At 39.3% G+C, this 21,927-nt stretch overlaps 1 protein-coding gene across 1 annotated transcript; it reads right to left on the reverse strand.

The window, feature by feature from the left end:
* Positions 1 to 88: 88 nt before the first annotated feature.
* On the reverse strand, positions 89 to 20,887 carry LOC111609557 (NACHT, LRR and PYD domains-containing protein 12-like). Its single transcript, XM_023338690.1, has 10 exons — positions 20,868 to 20,887; positions 20,614 to 20,733; positions 17,851 to 17,967; positions 16,775 to 16,853; positions 16,392 to 16,617; positions 14,451 to 16,248; positions 13,824 to 13,997; positions 12,618 to 12,791; positions 1,270 to 1,387; positions 89 to 181 (listed from the first exon to the last, which is right to left on the reverse strand). Exons 3-10 carry the CDS (start codon positions 17,898 to 17,900, stop codon positions 89 to 91), a joined length of 2,712 nt encoding a protein of 903 aa, XP_023194458.1. The 5' UTR covers positions 17,901 to 17,967; positions 20,614 to 20,733; positions 20,868 to 20,887.
* Between the last annotated feature and the right edge of the window lie 1,040 nt (positions 20,888 to 21,927).

Here is a 21,927-nt window from a genome sequence, read left to right on the forward strand (position 1 = left end):
TAAAGATCTCTCCTCTTTCCAACCTGATTTAGTCCATGAAGCAGAACATCTCTGCTGCTGCAGCAACAGGAGGAAACTTCTCCAGCTCTCAACTTCTACACTCTGACTGCTTGGAAACAGACCAGGGAGGAACAGCCTTTTCTCCAGGCTGCCTCCTCCTGACTCTAGCGCCACCTACTGGCTGTTCACCAGAGGTGGAGAAAGAACTCAAACAATGTACTGAAGTAAAAGTACAAATAAACAAACAAAAATGTTCTCTAGTAAAAGAACCGCATTAACATTTTTACTTGAGTAAAAGTAAGAAAGTACTGACGTATTTAAATACTTATAGTATTAAAAGTAAAAGTACTTGCTGAATGTTTTACCTAATGGCTAATACAATATCATTAAGTGTACCGATCATATTTAATTTTAATACATCAGTAATGAGCCATTTAATGATCAATGCTGCAGATAAATCATGTTTCATTGTGATTACTCTCTTTGACAGTTTAGATTTAGATTTGTGATTCTATGCATCAGTAGATCATCATGGAAATCTAACTGAACTTCTTTTATTAATTTAGTCAGAGTCCCTATTAAACTATTAAACCCATCCCACTCTTTAATTTTCCTTGTGAGCCGTTCTTAGTCTGGAGAATATTCCAGAAAACTGGGTAATGATCTCTGCCTCCAGATGAGGCGTCTAAATATTTAATTATCAAATTAAACATTCAGCTTCAAACTAAATGTTTCCCAGCAGACTGACTAAAGACATTTCTCCCTCTTCCTCCTCTATCAGACCTTCTCTGCTCCTGCAGCAGGTTCCTCCATACCTGAGAGCTTCCAGTCTCCAGTGTGGATCCTTCAGTCCAGCCGACAGCAGCTTCACTCCTGAGTCTCCTGGATGATTGTAGCTCAGGTCCAACTCTTTCAGATGGGAGGGGTTGGAGGTCAGAGCTGAGGCCAGAGAAGCACAGCCTTCCTCTGAGACCAAACAGCCTGATAAGCTGCAGACACACAATTCATCACATGATGAGAATATGAGAACATTGAGGTAGAACCCAAGATCTGAACTGGTGGATGGATGGATGGATGGATGGATGGATGAATGGAGGGATGGATGGATTTGTAATTTGTGGAATAAATAAGAAAGCCAAGCAACTGCTGGGATCTGTAATAATGTTTCTTTTTGCACCTAAGATGCAGCAATTTGTCAAGTGCCCAGAGTTACCTGAGAGTTTCCAGGTTGCAGTTTGGACTCTTCAGTCCAGCAGAGAGAAGCTTCACTCCTGAATCCTGCAGGTTGTTGTTACTCAGGTCCAGTTCTCTGAGACTGGAGGACTGGGAGCTGAGAACTGAGGACAGAGCATCACAGCTTCTCTCTGAGAGGTTACAGCCACTCAGTCTGAGGAGACAGAGAGAAAAATCTGTTATTAAACAATTCTTCACAATGTGTCTTTTTTCCAGTCATCAATGTTCCTCTTTACTGATTTAAGGGACTGTTTTATATATAATTATGTTGCCTTTTGTTGTGAACTGGTTCAGTCTGTAGATGGGCCTCCAGCCATGAAGGACTGAACTAAAGGCAACAAGGAGGCTGGCAAGAGAAATATTAAATTCCTCTATGAACTAAATTAATCCCATGTCAGTTTTAACAGAAAGAGTCCAATGAAGCCTGAGAATCAAGGCTGCGCTGAAGAACAGCATCAGAGCTGGTTTGAGGGAAAACACCAGCTTGAATCAAAGCAGAGCAAATCTGGAATTTCATCTTTCCATTTTTTAACTGTTGGATACAGAGATGGAAAACTGAGCAGCAACTGACAAAAACTATTTTTTGAACAAGAATTACGACAAAACTAATGTGGGAAAAATAGAAACAAATTTGCTCCTAAAACAATCCAAAAACAAGCACTAGCCAAACATTAAATACAGGGAAATTTAACCCAGTATTTAAATTAAAGAGTTCTGAAAACACCCCACCAACCTGACACTAAAGGTCACTAAACACATGGAAAACACACTTTCAGAAGTCACCACAATTAAAACTGCATTCATAAATATCACAACATTGAACGGCCCTCCAAATATGTTTTAAACATTTTGTTGGAATAGGATGGGCCACCAATATGTTACGATCCTCATGTCATCACACAGAACTCACAAAATACAAAGTCCAGACCAGATGATGTTTTTAACAAAGAGGTTTTATTAAACCCAAGTCTGGACACAAAGTGGTTCTGGCAGTCTTGGTAAAATAAAAGAGTGAGAGAACGAACAAATAAGGCAGCAGTTGGCCGTCGGATTCAGGCCGCTGTGGGGCTCATACTGATTCTAATCTAACGTTCATAATAGTTATCTCTTCTTTCATTTCTAATTATTTATTAATATTTCTACTGGTACACTTAAATTCAAATTAAAAAACAGCTTATTGATCACAAAAGGAAATAAAATCTTGTGACTCAAATTAATTCAAATTCTTCAAAGGGTTATTTTAGATATTAATGACTGTTTAGCTTAAAAGATCTCTTGTGGTCTGTATAACAGTGAATTTCAACAAGGTTCTGACTTTATATTATATATATTCTAGATAAATTCCTCTACTTGTTTCTCTGAATATAGATGATTATTTTAACATGTTGCTCATCCTCTTCCTGTTACTGAAACATTTCCACTTATTCTAGAATCTATAATTGCTCTCAGCCATATCTCTTCAATGCCAATAATATCTGTTAATGTAATTTATCTGAACAGTCTAACTTCCTGTTCATCAGCCAATCAGCTTCTTGTATTTTCTCAGTAGATCCATCAGTGGAAGCCCCGCCCAGCCCATGATGCTCCTGGTTTGTGAAGACAGAGAGACAAACTGAACTCTGATAGGAAACAGTTTCAAACTGATTTTCTCTCTCCAACCTCTTGGTTCCACATGGAGCTATATTTGGCCCCCTGCTGCTCTGACTACCATGTCATTGTGGTGCCAGTAGATGTATGGAGTGAAAATAGTCACAAAGTATTTGTGCGTGTGTAATACTGGATTTGTAAACCTTAAAAATAAAAAATAAAATAAACCTTCTCCTACGCCTACAAATGTTGCACAAGTCACCTGGTACACACAAAACTGCATTTATGAACAGATCCGGTTCCGAGTGCATCAGTATTTTTGAGACTCATTTCAGCTTCAGCAGCTCCCAGATTTGTGTGTAGATGGTGCGTTTACATGCTAGTAGAAAGCTGGGTCATCTGAGTTTTACTCTGAGTCTAGTGTTTTTATCCTCTAAACGTTTCTCACTGTGCTTGTGGCAAATATCTTAGTTCGGTGGAAAACAGTAAATCTCAGCACTTCCTTATAATATCCCAAAATTATTTATAGACATATTGTGCATTTCTGAGCAGTTCAGGCAAGGATGTAACTTTGAGTTGCACGTTGGTGATGAAGAGGAGCGGGGGTCAGTGGGTGAGGAGGGTTGGGGCTCAGATGCACCTACAGTCACTGGAAGACGTTTTCTTTAGTGCTAAGAATAAAGACAAAACTTACACGTGAAAGCCAGACACTCTTATTCAATAAATTAGGATATACGTCCTGATCAGGCTTGTCAGATTAATAGAACCTTTCAAAAATAATCTTTTAGGAGGTATTAAACATACTACAAAATATAAATATGTTAAAATATATGTAATCTAATTAATCTATATAATGTCTTTAATATTTGTCTGATTTTATCAAGTGCTAAAAACATCAAACAACATGAGATTCTGTAACAATCAAAACGTTATTAAACATTTCAAAAGCAGAATAAGTAACTTCTGTGTAAACCAAATGAATCCTTGTTGGTGCAAACTTTGTATTTTTCAATTATGTGATTCTGACTCCACAGCTGTTCCTCAGTTGGCAAAACCTTTTGTCCTGCTGACTTACACATAGCAGATGAGATATGATGTGTCTTTAATACGGCAAATATTAAAGACCCAAAACCTTTTTGGTTCTGGTTGGAGCAGTTGGTGAGTAAAGTGACCATCGATGTTACTGGAATCTATAAAATGTGGTTTAAAGCTGAGATGCTGATGTTTGGATTTGGTTTCTGTCACTTCTAGAAACAAGAGAGAACAAAACAAATTTCTCTTTATAATGGCCCATAATTTAATTTTACTTAATAGGAGCCATGATTTAAAATTTAACAAACTTTGCCTCTTTATGCTTTATGAAATATTTCATCCTATTTGATGATTGCTCTGAATATCGCCATGTTCTACAAACAAATGATGTAATTTGTCCAGGGAAAAATGTAGAAAAACGGGTGATTGTATTAATTTTCTCAGTCTGTCATCTTAACGTCACACGCAGACTCGTTGCCAAGGCAACCAATAAACAGCAGCCTCAGGAGCACAGAGCAAAGATTACGTTCAAGTGCATCAGGAATTAACACTAAAAGAACCACAAAAACATTTCCCACACAAAAAAGGACGTACAAACACCAAACAGAACATTCTGTCCGCTGCAGTTTTATGTTTTTGAATTTCCATTTTGCGTCATTAGGAAGTGATCCTGAACACTAGCGGTGGTTGATTAGCTACTTAAATACCTGCTGTCCTGATTATCTGTCAGGAAATGTATGTGGGTCGCCTTGTTTTAGTGATAATTGTACCGAAATACTCCGAACTGCGCAGCAAGAGTTCATGTTAACGTAGGGTGACCAGACCTCCACGATTTCCGGGGACAGTCCCCGTTTTATGTTGCCTGTCCCGGAAAAGTCCCCGATTTTAACATTTTATGAATGTTTCCTATAGATTGTTATTACGGTAGCCGGAGACTTCATATGGCAGAGAGTAGAAAGCGCGAGTGAGCGTGTTGAGCGCAACAACAGCAGTTACGGTAGCTGCTCGCGCTACTCTTAACGTTACAGAGAAGAAGAGCAGCAGAGCCAACAGCCAATAAAAATCAAGAAGAGCAGCGCGCGCTGCCAGAAAGGACAACAAGCTGGAAGAGGAGAGCTGGAGTTTTGAGCAGCTGACCTGATATGTGTGAACCAACGTGTTTTGTTTGAACTGGACTAATCCTGGCCGTCATAAAGCTTTGGTTCACGGTAAAATAAAACTAAGATTTTCTTAACAAACATAAAACGAGAGCACAATGAACAGCTACAGAATTAGCCAGAGTGAGAGAGAGAAATGGTACAGGATGGTTAAAATAAACTCATTGTAAAGAAAGATGTTTTAGAATTAACTAGTGACCAGTAAATCTAGTATTTTCAAAGCTAGATACGAGTTTGGACATATTAAAGTTTCTCACAAAAAATGGAGTCACTCAGTGACAGGAAAACGGAATGAAGAAGAGCATGAACTGATGAGGATGGAGAGATAATCTCTTCTGGTCGTTTAGCTCCAAACTATTTTTTTTGCTAAGTATGAAATTTTTGCCATTTCATCAGCTGATGAAAAAGGTTAATATTTATACAAAATTTTACCAGGAAGAATCCAGCTCCTCATCTCAAAATAACCAAATTCTAAAAGAAAACAAATCTAATTTTATTTCTTAAATTGTACATTTTCATTTTGTCATATGTACATTCTAATGTTTTTTGGGGAAATTGAGATTATATTATGTCTCTGTTTTAGAATACTGGCAGATTGATAAAAGATGAGACAGGAGGAAAATATTCTGATAAACTGAATGAATGAGGAAAACAGAAAAACTGACAAAGCTGAAGAGAAAGATTAAATATAAACATATTATTTCATTGTGGCATAGCTTGCATTTTAAGTGTTTCTCTTTGCTATCACCTGTGGTGTTTTCAGTTTTTCACATAATCTTTTCTGCTCTTATTCTATCCAGACCTCTATAATCATGTGGCTGATGGCTCTTCAGACCCAGGAGGGTTTGCAGATCCAGAGATGAGCTCATGTTGTTGGACTTCCTGACCAGGGTTCACTCATCTCAAACACACACAGTGTCCTTACATATCAGCTACATAACTTTACACATAACTGTCCATAAATACAGACTCATGTATTTATGGACAGTTATGTGTCCATTCATGCACAACATTCACAGATGGACAAAGTTGTTGGTATCTTCTGTTAATGACTGGAAAACCCACAGTGGCACTGAAACAACTTGAAACCAACAAAAGTAATAAATGAAAATTTATTGAAAATTAACCAATAAAAATCTGACATTATTTTGAATTGAGGTAAAACAGAATAAGAAAATGACAGACCAAGATGACTACACTTGTACAGATTATTCTGAAACTTAAGGTCCACAGGACTGGAGCCGATCTCCCTGGCTGTGGCTGCAGGAAGAACATTGACAAATTCAAGAGAATTATGATACGAATGGTTACTAAAAGTCCAGAACAACCAAGTCCAGAAAGTAAAGGTGAACTCTGAGGTCAAGGTGGACTTGATGTGAAATGACCAAGGAGGAAAGCAAATCATAAGAAAGTGAAGCTGAATTTATCACACAGGTTCTGGGAGAGATGAGACAAAAGGTGCATCAGCTCTTTGGTCACAGACACAAACATGCTAATAAGTTTTAACTACCACCATTTTAATTGAGCCACAATTTAAAAGCAGTGTCTGACTTTCATCAGTTTGTCAGTAAGCAATATTTTACTATTTTTGTCACTTTCAAGTTTCTTCTGTTACCATTGTAGCTTTTTGTTCATTAACAGAGGAACCAACTATGTTATTCATGTATATTCATGGTCACTTACAAACTATGTACAAATTTCCCCCCATATTTCCAGTTTTAATTTTCTATTGCTGCTATTATGGTACTTTATTAATATTAATATTACCATTGTGTGGAGAGACACGTTCCTGATTTTGTATTTGATGTTTAATGTTTGTCAAGTTCTTTTCTAATTTGTGCAGCTTCCCCACTTGAAAAGGGATGGATAAATCAATGCACACTTTTGTCAACAGGGTTTTACTCAAGGACCAACCAGTTTTCTCCATTTTATCCTCCATTTATTTAATGTGTGTCAGGACATTTCATAACTTGTCCAGAAGCAGGTAAAAACCTTTAAACAAACCCAAAAGAAGAAAAATAAATAATTACTAATCTGCATGTAAGTTTACATAAATTACTTTCACTCAAACTACAAAGCAAATGATGACAAACTATATAAACAATACTAAGCAAACCACTGTGAATCAAACCCACAAAGTAATTAAAGTTAAATGAACAAGTAACTAAACTTAAGTTCTCTAACTTTAAAGTACATTTCACATTAATATTTACATTTACATAATATCTACATTTATTTAAATATACAGTACAGACCAAAAGTTTGGACACACCTTCTAATTCAATGAGTTTCCTTTATTTTCATGACTATTGACATTGTAGATTCACACTGAAGGCATCAAAACTATGAATAACACATGTGGAAATATGCACTAAACAAAAAAGTGTAAAACAACTGAAAATACCCCTTATATTCTAGTTCCTTCAAAGTAGCTACCTTTTGCTGTGATTACTGCTTTACGGCAAAGAAAACTGTTCCCCACCAGGAAGAGGAGGCACTCTGCCTGGACACAGCCGATGTGTTGAAGACTCTGAAAAGAGTCAACCCACGGAAGGCCCCAGGCCCCGACAACATACCTGGGCGGGTGTTCCGGGAATGCGCAGGTCAGCTGGCTGGTGTCCTAACAGACATTTTTAACACCTCACTGGACCAAGCCACAGTGCCAGCCTGTCTCAAAACTGCCTCCATCATTCCGGTGCCAAAGAAACCTCAAGTCACCTCTTTCAACGATTACCGGCCTGTGGCACTGACTCCCATCATGATGAAGTGCTTTGTAAGGCTGGTAAAAGAACACATCATCTCCAGACTCCCCTCCACATTCGACCCGTTCCAGTTTGCCTACCGCCGAAACCGCTCCACTGAGGACGCCATCTCCTCCACCCTACACCTGAGCCTGGCTCACCTGGAGGAGAAGAACACTCATGTGCGGATGTTGTTCCTGGACTTCAGCTCAGCGTTCAACACAATCATCCCACAGCATCTGGCAGGAAAACTGGGACACCTGGGCTTCAGCACCCCCCTGTGCAACTGGCTGCTAGACTTCCTCACCGACAGACCTCAGTCAGTCCGGATCGGACAACACACCTCCGATGTCATCACCCTCAGCACAGGCTCCCCTCAGGGCTGCGTCCAGAGCCCTCTGCTGTTCACTCTGATGACACACGACTGCGTCCCCAGGTTCGCCACCAACCACATCGTGAAGTTCGCGGACGACACAACAGTGGTGGGCCTCATCAGAGACGACAACGACCTGGACTTCAGAGAGGAGGTGGAGCAGCTGGTGGACTGGTGCAGAGACAACAGCCTGATCCTGAACGTCGACAAGACGAAGGAGATGATCGTCGACTTCAGGAAGAACCGGCCCAACCACGCTCCACTGCTCATCAACAGCTCGGCTGTGGAGGTGGTCAGCAGCACCAAATTCCTGGGGGTGCACATCACTAACGACCTCACCTGGACTGTGAACACCACGTCTCTGGCCAAGAGGGCACAGAAACATTTGTATTTCCTGCGGAGGATGAGAAGAGCCCACCTGCCCCCGCCCATCCTCAAGGCGTTCTACAGAAGCACCATAGAGAGCATTCTGACCAGCTGCCTCTCTGTGTGGTGTGGAGGCTGCAGCGCCTCCGACTGGAAGAATGTGAGGAGAGTGGTGTGGACAGCAGAAAGGATCATCGGGGCCCCCCTTCCCTCCATTCAGGACATTTTATCCCAGCGCTGTGTGTCCCAAGGCCGAAACATCATCAGTGACCCCTCACACCCCCACCATAGACTGTTCTCCCTGCTGCCCTCTGGAAAGAGGTTCCGCAGCATCCGGTGCAGGACCACCAGGTTCCGAAACAGCTTTTTCCCACTTGCCATCAGAACTCTTACCTGGACTGCACTTAAAATCTGGTCTCCACTTTATACCTTGCACATGTACAGAGCTAAATAACTTATATTTTACTGTCATTCCTGCACTTTATATTCTATATTTATATTTATATTCATATTTTATACTGTATTTTATTTTATTCTGGAGTAACCTCACAACATTGAAAGCTCAAAACACTGTCCTGAGCAGTATGCAACGAAATTTCGTTCTGTATACACCCTGTGCATGCAAAATGACAATAAAGTCAGTCTAAGTCTAAGTCTAAGTTTGCACACTGTTGGATAAATTGTATTTATAGTAATTATCAAATATTCGTTGTAACATGTAGCTTTGTAGTTACAATTAGATAATGTTTAAATATATGCTTTTTCTCCTATTTTAAGTAATGTTTCTGTGTGTTAAATAACTTTGATTCCTTCCTAAGGACTTCCTGAGAGATAGAGGTGCTAGTTGCTCCCAGCAGAGTTTAACAGTCCTGCAATAAACTCTGCTTTGTTCTTTGTGCTACAAAGCCGTTGCTTTGAAGATATACAACGAGCCTGGTACTCGACATCGTGCTTGGAGCAGAAGGATTTAGAGTGTAGATAACATGTGTCTAAATAATGTCATTAGCGCTGCAACTATGTGATGAATTGTTTTCCCCTCCGCCCTTTGAGAGTTGCAGCGCCCCGTGTGAAAGGGTTCCTAAAATCAATAAAACAGAGGAGCGAGAGATGTGTTTTCAGAGCGGTTGGAGATTTGTAACTGAAAGCACGTCTCCTCTGCTCTCCTCGCGAGAACAAAGAATCTAACTCTCTTGTCTTTCCTATGTTTGTTCTTTAATAGGTATTTAGACCTGACACACACACTCTGCATTTTCTTGATGAGCTTCAAGAGGTAGTCACCTGAAATGGTTTTCACTTCATAGGTGTGCCCTGTCAGGTTAATAAGTGGGATTTCTTGCCTTATAAATAGTCATGAAAATAAAGAAAACCCATTGAATTAGAAGGTGTGTCCAAACTTTTGGTCTGTACTGTACAAATATCTACTTTTCAAAATTAGTCATAAATATTTATTTTATAAATATAAATAGCTTCACGTTGTTATTCTTCTTAATCTAATGCTAAATTAATTAATAGTTAAACTTAACACCCAAATCCACTATTCAACAACACAACAATCAGTTAGATCATTAAAATCAATCAATCAACTCCAGACTTCACCACCGCAATCCACCGCTTCAGTTCACATGTTGCGGTTAATGGATGTTAATTCCTCGGTAAAGCTGGAGGCCCGCCGGAAGAACGTGAGTAACTTTGCAGTCCGATCTCTTAACAATACAGCTTCTGTCTTACCGGCTGTCTCTCCGTCCATCTACAAATTCATCCAGATCTGCACAAGTCGACCAGGATCTCCGGTCAAGAGTCCCCAAACTCCAGTCCTCTTTGTTTGGCTTTCTCTTCCGCTTTTTTTCCCCTTGTCCGTCCCTCTTTTAGGTCCATGTGGAACTGAGTGAGCGCATGTCTTTTTTTTCTGATTTGACTTCACAATGTTTAAATGTTAATAAATATGTCAACGTATATGTCCCAGTGTCTTCATTTTAGTTTGATAAATTTGCTTCTTCTTTATCGCCAAGTGAGAAATGTCCCCTTACCATTTACGTTTTACAAAGGAACTTTAAAAAAAACATTACCTGGCTGTTGATGCTTGGAATACAACGTGCAGCTGCTGTCAAGTTACATAGATGCAGGTACATAAAGAAAAAAGTGGCAAGAAATATTGGTGGTGGCATGTCCCCTTCATTCCATAGTTAGTTGGGACATGTCCCCTTCATGCAATAGTTGGTGGGGACTTTCTCCTTCATGCCACTTAGGATATGTTGTGGTGCTTTTAGAACGTCTCCAATTCCTGCTCTTCAGGTGATTACTGGAGAAATGCCACTGGACTTAAGGCGGATGAAACTGTCAGCAAATTATTGGTTACAATTACGAGGAAATGAGGAAAATCATCCTACTAAACAGGTATTCAGAGAATGTTGGGAGAATGGCCATAACATTAGGAGTTTTGGATGGGAAGGAAATATTTATGCAGATCAGTTGGGGATAAATAATATAGCATGCTGTAAAACTGTAATTAAATCTAAAATTGCTCCATGGTTATTTGAATTGTCAATAGTAAATTTAGAAACCAAAAAAATAGAACAGTCCTGTGGAGGTTTGTATCAAATTATTCAGCAGTATTTAGAAACAATGTATGAAGATATTACACAAATATATACAGATGCATCAAAAGAGGAAAATGGTAAAACAGGAGTAGCAGTTTATGTTCTGAAATAAAACATTTTTATAAAAAGAAGAACAACGGATAATTTATCAATTTTTTCAGCAGAAATGTTGCCAATTATTTTGGCATTGCAATGGCTGCTGGAGGTGAAGCCCAGTAAGGTAGTTATCTGTTCAGATTCAATGTCTTGCTTAACCAGTATTATAAGTGGGAAATCTGAAAGCCGTCAAGATCTTTTAGATGAAGTTAGTTATTTGATATATGGTATAAAGCAACAAAATATAAGTATTCAATTCAAATGGATTCCAGCACATAAAGGAATTGTAGTTAATGAAAAAGTAGATAAGTTGGCTAAAGAAGCAGTTAAGGCAAGAGAAATTGAATATGATGTCCCACTAAGTAGAGCAGAAATAAAAGTAATTATTAAAGATAAAATAAATAATATATGGCAGGAGAGATGGAATTTAGAAGAAAGAGGAAGGCATTTACATAAAATACAGAAGGAGGTGATCATAAGAAATAATAGCATAATGGATAGGAGAGAGGAAACATGGATAAACAGGTTGAGGATTGGGCATACTAGTTTAAATAGTGGTTTAAATATAATAGGGAAACATCCATAAGGTGATTGTTATTGCGGGGAAACGGAAGGAGTAGAACATGTGTTGATTTATTGTAGGAAATGTATAAAAGAGAGGAAAGAACTGGAAAGGGTAATGGGGAATTCAGTAATTATGGATAATTTATTAGGGAAGCATCGATCACATTACATAATTCAAGCACTTATTAAATATTTAAAAGATACAAAATTAGCTGAGAGGATTTCATATGTATGGGTGTGTGAGTCTATAAGTATGAATATAATTTAGTAATTACTTATTTATTTTTTATTATTTGAAGATGTATAGTAAAAAAATTATTTCTGAAGTTACATCTCCGTCCAGTTGATGGCGGTAATGCACAAAGTCTGTAAACTGCCATAAACGCAACAGAAGAAGAAGTTACAGGTACAGGAGACTAAGTGTTCTGAAAAACGACCACTGGGTGGCGGAATGGTTCGTTGGCCGGAACCAGGAAGCAAGACGGTTCTGCCCTCTGAAGTAAGCATTAGCTAAACTTGCAGGCTTTGCTCTCCGATTATAATGAGACATGGAGTAATTATTAATAATTTCAAATTATGTTTTATATGTGTGGTACTCTGCCCTCCTCATATGTTTCTGTTAGCGGGAGCTAATGTTTATGTGAGCTATGCTACTTTTGCTGTTGGCAGCTAGGTCCGTGTATTTTTCGTGTCACACTCAGCACTTGGATACAGAAATGGAAAACTGAGCAGCAACTGACAAAAGCTGTTCCTTTGAGCAACAAGCTAACTATTCAGCTTCAAACTAAATGTTTCCCAGCAGACTAAAGACATTTCTCCCTCATCCTCCTCTATCAGACCTTCTCTGCTCCTGCAGCAGGTTCCTCCATACCTGAGAGCTTCCAGTCTCCAGTGTGGATCCTTCAGTCCAGCCGACAGCAGCTTCACTCCTGAGTCTCCTGGATGATTGTAGCTCAGGTCCAACTCTTTCAGATGGGAGGGGTTGGAGGTCAGAGCTGAGGCCAGAGAAGCACAGCCTTCCTCTGAGACCAAACAGCCTGATAAGCTGCAGACACACAATTCATCACATGATGAGAGCATTGAGGTAGAACCCAAGGTCTGAACTGGACATTGGGAGGAAAAAAGTCAATAAATTAACCTGTCAATAAGATGAAAGAGTAATAACGCTCTAATTTTTTTTTCTCAGTAATAAAAATCAACATTTGTTGCATGTAGAATGGATCAGAACAGAAACATCCTACATTGTTCCGCAGCAGGGAGTTCAGGTTTACCAGAAACAAGTTTAAGGTAAATGGAAGAATCGGATATTCAAAACTAATAGGAGACTGTAGAGTAAGGACACATTTAGAACAGGGGAATAATAATGCTGTGCATTTAATAAAAACAGTATAATCAGTTTGACAGATGTGCAGCCGAGTAGGGCAATTTATAATCATGTATAAGATGTGTATATTTGTGTATTGAAACAGCAATAGACTATTTAAAAGAAATTTAAAAAGTTATAACAATTAAAATTATACCATATAACAGCCAGGATGTATATAATTATTGAGTTTGTTAGGAGCAGTTCTGGTTAGAAAGTCTAACACCTGCAGGATGAAGGATCTGCAATAATGCTCATTTGTGCACCTAGGATGCAGCAATCTGTCATCTATCCAGAGTTCCACTATCAATGGAAGCCTGACCGCCATCTTTCTAAATACCTCTCTTCTTGGTCCTTTCAGCCTGGAGTAAATGAAAACCAGCAACGTTTATGTGTAGAGATTTGTTAGCCACATGTTAGTGATAGGATGCCACTTGTTGCACATCCTGTTGATGGTATTCACTGAGTTCCTGAGATGAACCCATTCTTTCACAATTGTTTTTAAAAACAGTCTGCATGTCTAGAGGCTTACTTTCCACAGAAGGGAAAGTAAACCTCTAGACATGCAGAGACTTACTGCATGCCTGGAGGCTTATTGGAGCATCTGATTCTGATCATTTGATTGGGTGGTCAAATACTTTTGTCAGCATAGTGCATCTCTGCTAGGAGCTAGTGGACAGAAATCTGGTTTCACCAGGATAGAGAACATTTTACCTGAGAGTTTCCAGGTTGCAGTTTGGACTCTCCAGTCCAGCAGAGAGAAGCTTCACTCCTGAATCCTGCAGGTTGTTGTTACTCAGGTCCAGTTCTCTGAGACTGGAGGACTGGGAGCTGAGAACTGAGGACAGAGCTTCACAGCTTCTCTCTGAGAGGTTACAGCCACTCAGTCTGAGGAGACAGAGAGAAAAATCTGTTGTTAATCACTTCTTAAAAAATAATATTTTTCAATGTTTTTCTTGGACAGAGAATGAACTATCTTATTTTACACTTATTTATGATGACTTTTGTTGTGAAATGGTTCATTCTATAGTCAGTACTCCAGCCTTGAAGTTTAGAACTACAGGCAACAAAGAAGTTGGAAAGAGAATTATGAAGTTCCACAATTAAACAAATTAATACAATTTAAATTTTAACATAAAGAGGCGGAGTTTTGCTGCTTTAAAATGTAATAGTATGCTCAGCTGCTGAAGTAAGTCTGTCTCCTTTACACATCCCCCCCCCCCAGTGAGACACTGAAGAGACAATGCACCAATATATAAGCTGAAACATGAATATATATATTTACCTCATCAGTAGCATATTTCTATCAAAAATAACTGTATAAACAATCTGTGACCTTACAGAGCTTTGTTGGAGGCTTTAACCCCTGGCAGCAGCCTCAGAAGAGCCTCCTCTGAAGCAGAGTATTTCTTCAGGTCAAACACATCCAGATCTTTTCCTGATGACACTAAGATGAAGATAAGAGCTGACCACTGAGCAGGAGACAGTTTATCTGTGGAGAGACTTCCTGAACTCAGAGACTGTTGGATCTCCTCCACTAGAGAACGATCATTCAGTTCATTCAGACAGTGGAACAGATTGATGCTTTTCTCTGCAGACACATTCTTACTGATCTTCTCCTTGATGTACTGAACTGTTTTCTGATTGGTCTTTGAGCTACTTCCTGTCTTTGTCAGCAGACCTTGTAGGAGTCTCTGATTGGTCTGCAGTGAAAGTCCCAGGAGGAAGCGGAGGAACAAGTCCAGGTGTCCATTTGGACTTTGTAAGGCCTGGTCAACAGCTCTCTGATGGAGATTATTTACATTTGATTTGTAACAAAATTTAGAAAAAAATGATGGTGGATTTTCTTCCAACAGGTTGACACCAGAGTTGATAAAGGTCTGATGAACATGAAGAGCAGCCAGAAACTCCTGAACACTCAGATGGACGAAGCAGAACACCTTGTCCTGGTACAGACCTCTCTCCTCTTTAAAGATCTGTGTGAACACTCCTGAGTACACTGAGGCTGCTCTGATATCGATGCCACACTCTGTCAGGTCTGATTCATAGAAGATCAGGTTTCCTTTCTGCAGCTGACCGAAAGCCAGTTTTCCTAGGGACTTGATCATTTTCTTGCTGGTTCGACTCCAGTGTGGATCTGTTTCAGCTCCTCCATCATACTTGACCTTCTTCACTTTGGTCTGAACCACCAGGAAGTGGATATACATCTCCGTCAGGGTTCTGGGCAGCTCTCCTCCCTCTCTGGTCTCCAACACATCCTCCAGAACTGTAGCAGTGATCCAGCAGAAGACTGGGATGTGGCACATGATGTGGAGGCTTCGTGATGTCTTCATGTGGGAGATGATCCTGCTGGCCTGCTCCTCATCTCTGAATCTCTTCCTGAAGTACTCCTCCTTCTGTGGGTCACTGAACCCTCTGACCTCTGTCACCATGCCAACACGCTGAGGAGGGATCTGATTGGCTGCTGCAGGTCGTGTGGTTATCCAGAGGAGAGCAGAGGGAAGCAGTTCCCCCTTGATGAGGTTTGTCAGCAGAACGTCCACTGAGGTGGACTCTGTAGCATCAGTCAGGATCTCCTTGTTGTTGAAGTCCAGAGGAAGTCGACTCTCATCCAGACCATCAAAGATGAACAGAACCTGGAAGTGTTCAAAGCTGCAGATTTCATTGGTTTCACTAAAAAAATGATGAACAAGTTCCACCAAGCTGAACTTTTTCTCCTTCAGCACATTCAGCTCTCTGAAGGTGAATGGAAATATGAACTGGATGTTCTGGTGGGCTTTGTCTTCAGCCCAGTCCAGAGTGAACTTCTGTGTTAGGACTGTTTTCCCAATGCCAGCCACTCCCTTTGTCATCACTGTTCTGATTGGTTGATCACTTCCAGGTGGGACTTTAAAGATGTCTTCTTGTCTGACTGTTGTTTCTGCTCTGTGTGGTTTGCTGGATGCTGTTTCAATCTGTCTGACCTCATGTTCATCATTGACCTCTCCAGTCCCTCCCTCTGTGATGTAGAGCTCTGTGTAGATCTGGTTCAGAAGGGTTGGACTTCCTGCTTTAGCAATCCCCTCAAACACAGACTGGAACTTTTTCTTCAGACCAGATTTAAGTTGAAGTTGACAACAACTTACTGTAGCAAGACGTTCTAAATGAACACAAAAAATAAAATCAGCAACTAAATAAAGTCATATTCTGAAGATGATTTGAATAAATGTGATTCCATCTCTTCAGATATCAGTAAATGTGTGATTTATCCATCAGGTTAAACCTTTGTAGAAATCCTCTTACTGCTCTGCAGACGGTCAGCCAGCTCGTCCTGCTTCATCCTCCTCAGGAAGTTCAGTGTGATCTTCATCACTGCCTCTCTGCTGCTCCTCCTCTGCTCTTCATCCTCACCTTCCAACACATCAGCATCTCTCTGACTCTCTGAGCATTCTGGGTCATTTGGACTCAGAATCTTATGGATCTTCTTCAGCTCGTTCTTCAGAAAAGTGACAATGTTGTCCTCCAGTGTCTGGAACAGAATAATAGATGAAGGAAACATGAGACTGAAATCAAGGAGCCAAACACCAGATGGATGTTTGACAGACTGATGCTCCTCTGGTCTACAAAGTGCAGCATGGAGATGACTGTGAACAGAACTCATGGAAAGTTGTTGTTCATATACAGACCATAAATATGGAGTCCAGCTGTGTTTGTTGCTGCTGTGCAGACGGACCATTGGGAAGCTCTGAGCTCTGCTGGTCCACTCTGTGGAGGAACCAGGAACAATTAGGAAGTCAAAGAATATCCATCCAGCAGTAATGACAGAGGAACTCACCAGGAGTTTTGCATTAAAAGTCCTTAATTTAGAACAACAGAGCATCACATGAACACAATTCAGAGTTAGAAATAGGAAGATGATCTACACTGATGAATACCAGTAACACCAGAATAACCCAGCAGCCATTTTAAAATGTTGATTTTGAAGTTGGACTTCAAACAGTCCAAACTGTCAGCAGATCTGATGCTGGTGGAGACAGTTTCCCAGAGCTTGGGGACAGTGGAAGTGAAGGCTCTGTCCACACAGGTCTTCAGGACAGTGTGGGACATCCATCAGGTTCTGATGACTAGATCTGAGGTGATGTGGACATGGAGGAGGTGTGAGATATGTGGGTGTGTGTCCATGTGGGGTCCTCTCCTGGATGTTATAGAGAGGATTTTAAAATGGATCCTGTAGATCCCTGGAAGCCAGTGAGATCACATTGTATCTGTCCACACAGAGACAATGTGAAGTTAAAGGCCCATGATGCAAATTCTGAATGTGAGCAGTGAACCAGGTGATTTAAGTAGTTGTAAAGATTTAATGTTCTTGCTGATCCCACTAAGAACCAGCAGAACCTCTGATGGTCCACATCAGCTCAGTTTGGTTGAGTTCCAGCAGATCTCACCAACCACATCATGAAGCTTTCCTTCCCTGCTGAACTTCTCTCACAATGCACACAGGAACCAAGTCCTGATGGACCAGACTGGCTTTACCAGGTATTTCCCAGTGGAAATGTGTTCCACTGTTAGTCTGACATGGAGCCAGGAAGCAGCAGAACATCATCATCAACATCCCAGAGATAAAGATATGAAGGTGTTTTCATGAGAACAGATCAGCTGATTTCTGTAAATAATGGATCAAACCTCTCTGTAAATATAACTGGAAACATCTGAGTTCTTACTAGTTCAGTTTCCATAGTTACAGCAATTAGAAACAGCTCACCTCTCTGATGATGGAGGTCCAGGAGATTTAAATTGAATGGGACGATCCATTGAACCGTCGCTCCTAAACGACACACAGCTGGGTTCTGATTCTTCTTGTGTGAAAATCTGATGGATTCTGCTAAAAAAAGAAACTCATTTAAATCTTTCCTTTGAGTTTCGCTTTGAAGATATTTTAATGTGGTTCATTGTAAAATAAAGAGCTGTGAGACACAACAGAACCAGACAGATCATCGACTTGATGTTCTAAATCAGTGTTTCCCAACCCTGGTCCTCAAGGCACACCGCCCTGCAAGTTTTAGGTATTTCCTTGCTTCAGTCCAGCTGATTTCAATTGATGACCGATTAACAGGTGTTTGTTGAACTGCAATCAGTTGAATCAGGTACATTAAAGCAGGGAAATCTAAAACATGTAGGACAGTGTGCCTTGAGGACCAGGGTTGGGAAACACTATTCTAAATGATTCCTATCAGAGCCGGTTCAATCCTCCAACATGTTCCTGATCATTGATCCTCCTGAATAATGTCCAGCCTTCTTTAAAGAGCAGAAAAATCTGTTTCTGAGACAAACATGTTGGTTTGAAATGACTGAGAGAAGTTTGGTGATCTTATTGTTGAGCTCTGACATGGAGAAGAACCAGGAATCATTTCCACTCTGACCATCCAAGGAGGATCTGATGGAGCTTCAATCAGAACTGAATGTTAAGTTAGAGAACATGTCGTTCTGAATGCGATTCACTGGAGACATTATTTAATTTTACTGTAGAAATGTTTGATAATACACCGTGTTGGATGATGTTTGAATCTCAGAGATGAAACTGGAATCATAAAATTCATTCATAGAAACTTTTCTTTCAGCATTAATCTGTGTTTAATCGGACTTAGAGACTGATCCAAATATAAACTTAGAAATTAAATTTACTTCTGCCTTTGTGTTTCTGTGTTAATATTAATAATTGGTTAAATAAATGAATATGTTTCATTTGGAAAAATTAAGTTGATGAAAATGCATTTAAATGTTTGTGGATCAAAGGTCATGTCAACATGATAGTTTCTGTGTCTTGATTGAAAAGTGAGTTCATTATGGGTCATTTTTGTCCTCGTTATTCATCAGCAGTAATTGGGTGATTCTCTGAATTTGGTACATTTTGGCGTCTCAGATTATTTAAAAATATACCACAAAAAATTGTGTTTTTGATCACTGCATCTATTGAAGGACTCTTTAAACCTCCAGGAAAATATGTCTTCCCACCTTATTCATGAAATCCCAAACAGTATTAAGAATTTCTTTGTTACTTAGGTTGCTTTAAATTCAACCCCATAACAGGACAATTTCATTCCTCTGTGAGTAAAACTGTAACATAATTAATCTAATTCTTCCAGTTCCTTTTAGATGACCTGTCCCTTGATATTAATGTATATCTTATTTGATTCTGAATTATAATAATTAGACTGATAAGTAGAATATGGCAACTTGATGTAAAAGCTCTTTTCATAAATCGTAAAAATATACTTTAAAATAAACATTAAATCAGGCTATTTAATGTTTTTGAATCATTCTTTAAACTTTGCATACAGTCCAACAAATATTAGTCTAATATTTGCTGTTATTATGAAAAAATCATAACAATGTATCAAGTAACGGTTGAACCCATTGTAACAGTTGACCAGACTGTAACGGGGTTGAAGATTTTTACTAAAAGTTGCCATAAGTCCACATTAGCTAGGTTATGGAGCAACATATGATATGATGAAAACAAGAATTAATATGTTTCAAAGATCATTCTTTACTTTTTCCCAAACAACAATAATTATCATTTACATGCTTTAAGGTGTTGAAAGGTTGAGCTTGACAATGACAATGTTTGGATAAAAAATAATCAAATATAGGTAAGAAACTATATTAACACTTAAATATCTTTACAGTGTGAGCGGGAAAAAACTTGAGTGATGTCGCTTCCAGGATGCTGAGGAAATTGGACTGAACCATTATTTATAAAAAGGAGGGATTGGTCTGCTGTTACAGGGTTAAACAAAACTGGAGGGACATGATTAAAAAGTGATATTTTATAAATAATTCATGTATTTTTCTCATATTTCTTTTATTTAGATTAAAGTATACCTAAAAATATTTAAAATGGTACAAATAAGTTGCAGTTACTGGTTAGTTTCATTTGTTTTATATTCAGTGAAAAATTAACATTGGTCAGTGGGGACATGCTCATTTGGCTGACCTCTACGCTTCAACAACCCATTAAATCTTTCAAAATATAATTCTTAAAATATATTTGCATGTTATATTACCAAGACACATGGATATTTCCAATACTTGATTTTTCTTTAAAAATGTGGGTTGAATTATATGAAAATATTTGAGACAAACCTGTGAGACACAAAATGCACCGAATTCAGAGAATGACCCAGTTGCTTATTGATGGTGTCAGTTAGAGACCATCTGGTTCTGAAAGATATCCACATGAGATATTTTTTATCTTAACTGTGGAAATGGTTAATAATCCATTATGTTGGATGATGTTTGAACCACAGAGATGAAACTTTAATCATAAAATTAATTCATAAAAGCCTTTTTCTTTCAGCATTACTCTGTCTGGAAAATAAATTACATTTAGATTTAGAGAACAATCCAAATATCAATCTAGAAATTAAACTCACTTCTGACTTTTGTGTTTGTGTGTCAAAATAATATTGGATGGTCATAATAACAGATATAAACTGAACAGTTACAGCAGTTAGAAACAGCTCACCTCTCTGATGGTGGAGATCCAGGAGATTTAAAGTCAATGGGCTCAACCTTTGAGCAGTCACTCTTAAAGGACACACAGCTGGGTTCTGGTTCTGGTTCTGGTTTGAGTCTCTGATGGATCCTGACAGAAACATGATGATTAAAACTTAATCAGCAAAGAGGAGCAGCAGCAGCTTCATCACCACGTCTGTTCTGGCCTGATATAGTGAACGCTGTGTGAAAAGGGCTGTGGACAGTTAGAGATGGTGACCTCACCTCTGACCTTTGCTCTGGCTCTCATCTTCCCCACACAGAGTGGTTTTAGAGGGAGGGACTCCCTCCTCTCTGTCCTCACACTGATCCATGCTGCTGAATTCACATCAGCTCACACACACTTTCTACCTTCACCTGCAGAGGAAACACACATCATTCATCTGCACATCAACTCTGATCATCCTTTACATCATTAGAGCTGGAAAAAGATCAGCTGCTCCTCCTCTGATTGGCTCTTCTTCTCTGCTTCATATCAATGTCAGGTGAATGCAGTCAGACAGCAGAGAGGCAGAGGAAGCTGCCATCAGCTGCTGCACTTCTACTATCAGTCCACTAGATGGAGACATGGAGCAACATTTACATTCACTGATTCAACCTGAACAGGAAGTATTTTAGTTAGTTAATTACTAAACTCTACAAGTGGATTATCTGCTCTATCAAAGATTAACTATTTAATAATCCGACTGAATTAAACATATTTTAAAATAACATTATTTTCTTTTGAAAGGAAGCAACAGGACTTTCTGACTTTAATGGTGGAGACCAGAGTTTGATTCCAGGAAATAAAACCAAGAAGCAGTTTGTTCAGAGAAGAAAATAAATAAAACCAGCTGTTCAGCAGAGAACTTCAAACAGCAGATTTTAGTTTTTTAGCTGAAATCAGAAGTGAACATTTTCTCCAAACATCAGAGAGCAGAAACAAGCAGGAATATATTGATGACAAAGTTCAAGTAGGAAACAAAGCAAACTTACAGTTTGTTCAAATTATCCAAAGAGTTGATGAAGAATATCTGAACAACAAGCTGAGACCCAACAGAACCACGGTAGATCCAGAGTGGTGCCACAAATAAACAGGTTAGTTTAAACTGAAAGTGTTATGAGGAGAAATGAGCCCAGACTGGTCTGACTGGTCAGACTGACTGGGAGTCAGAGAAAAGTTATTCTGTTGACGTCTGAAGACAGGATCACTTCTCATAAATCTGGATCCGCTGTTATTCTGCTGATCCAGGTTCTGTTCAACACCAACTGAATCAGAACCTTTTTTAACTTGGAACCAACTGAA

Source organism: Xiphophorus maculatus, chromosome 8, assembly GCF_002775205.1.
Source record: "Xiphophorus maculatus strain JP 163 A chromosome 8, X_maculatus-5.0-male, whole genome shotgun sequence".
NCBI classification, from domain to species: Eukaryota; Metazoa; Chordata; class Actinopteri; order Cyprinodontiformes; family Poeciliidae; genus Xiphophorus; species Xiphophorus maculatus.

Coding starts and splice junctions, on each gene's coding strand:
- LOC111609557 (XM_023338690.1), bottom strand. CDS start 17,900: ATGGATCGTCCCATTCAATTTAAATCTCCTGGACCTCCATCATCAGAG. Junction 16,249..16,391: donor GGCTGACCGTCTGCAGAGCA/GTAAGAGGATTT, acceptor GTGTTCATTTAG/AACGTCTTGCTACAGTAAGT. Junction 182..1,269: donor ACAACCTGCAGGATTCAGGA/GTGAAGCTTCTC, acceptor TCTGGTGAACAG/CCAGTAGGTGGCGCTAGAGT.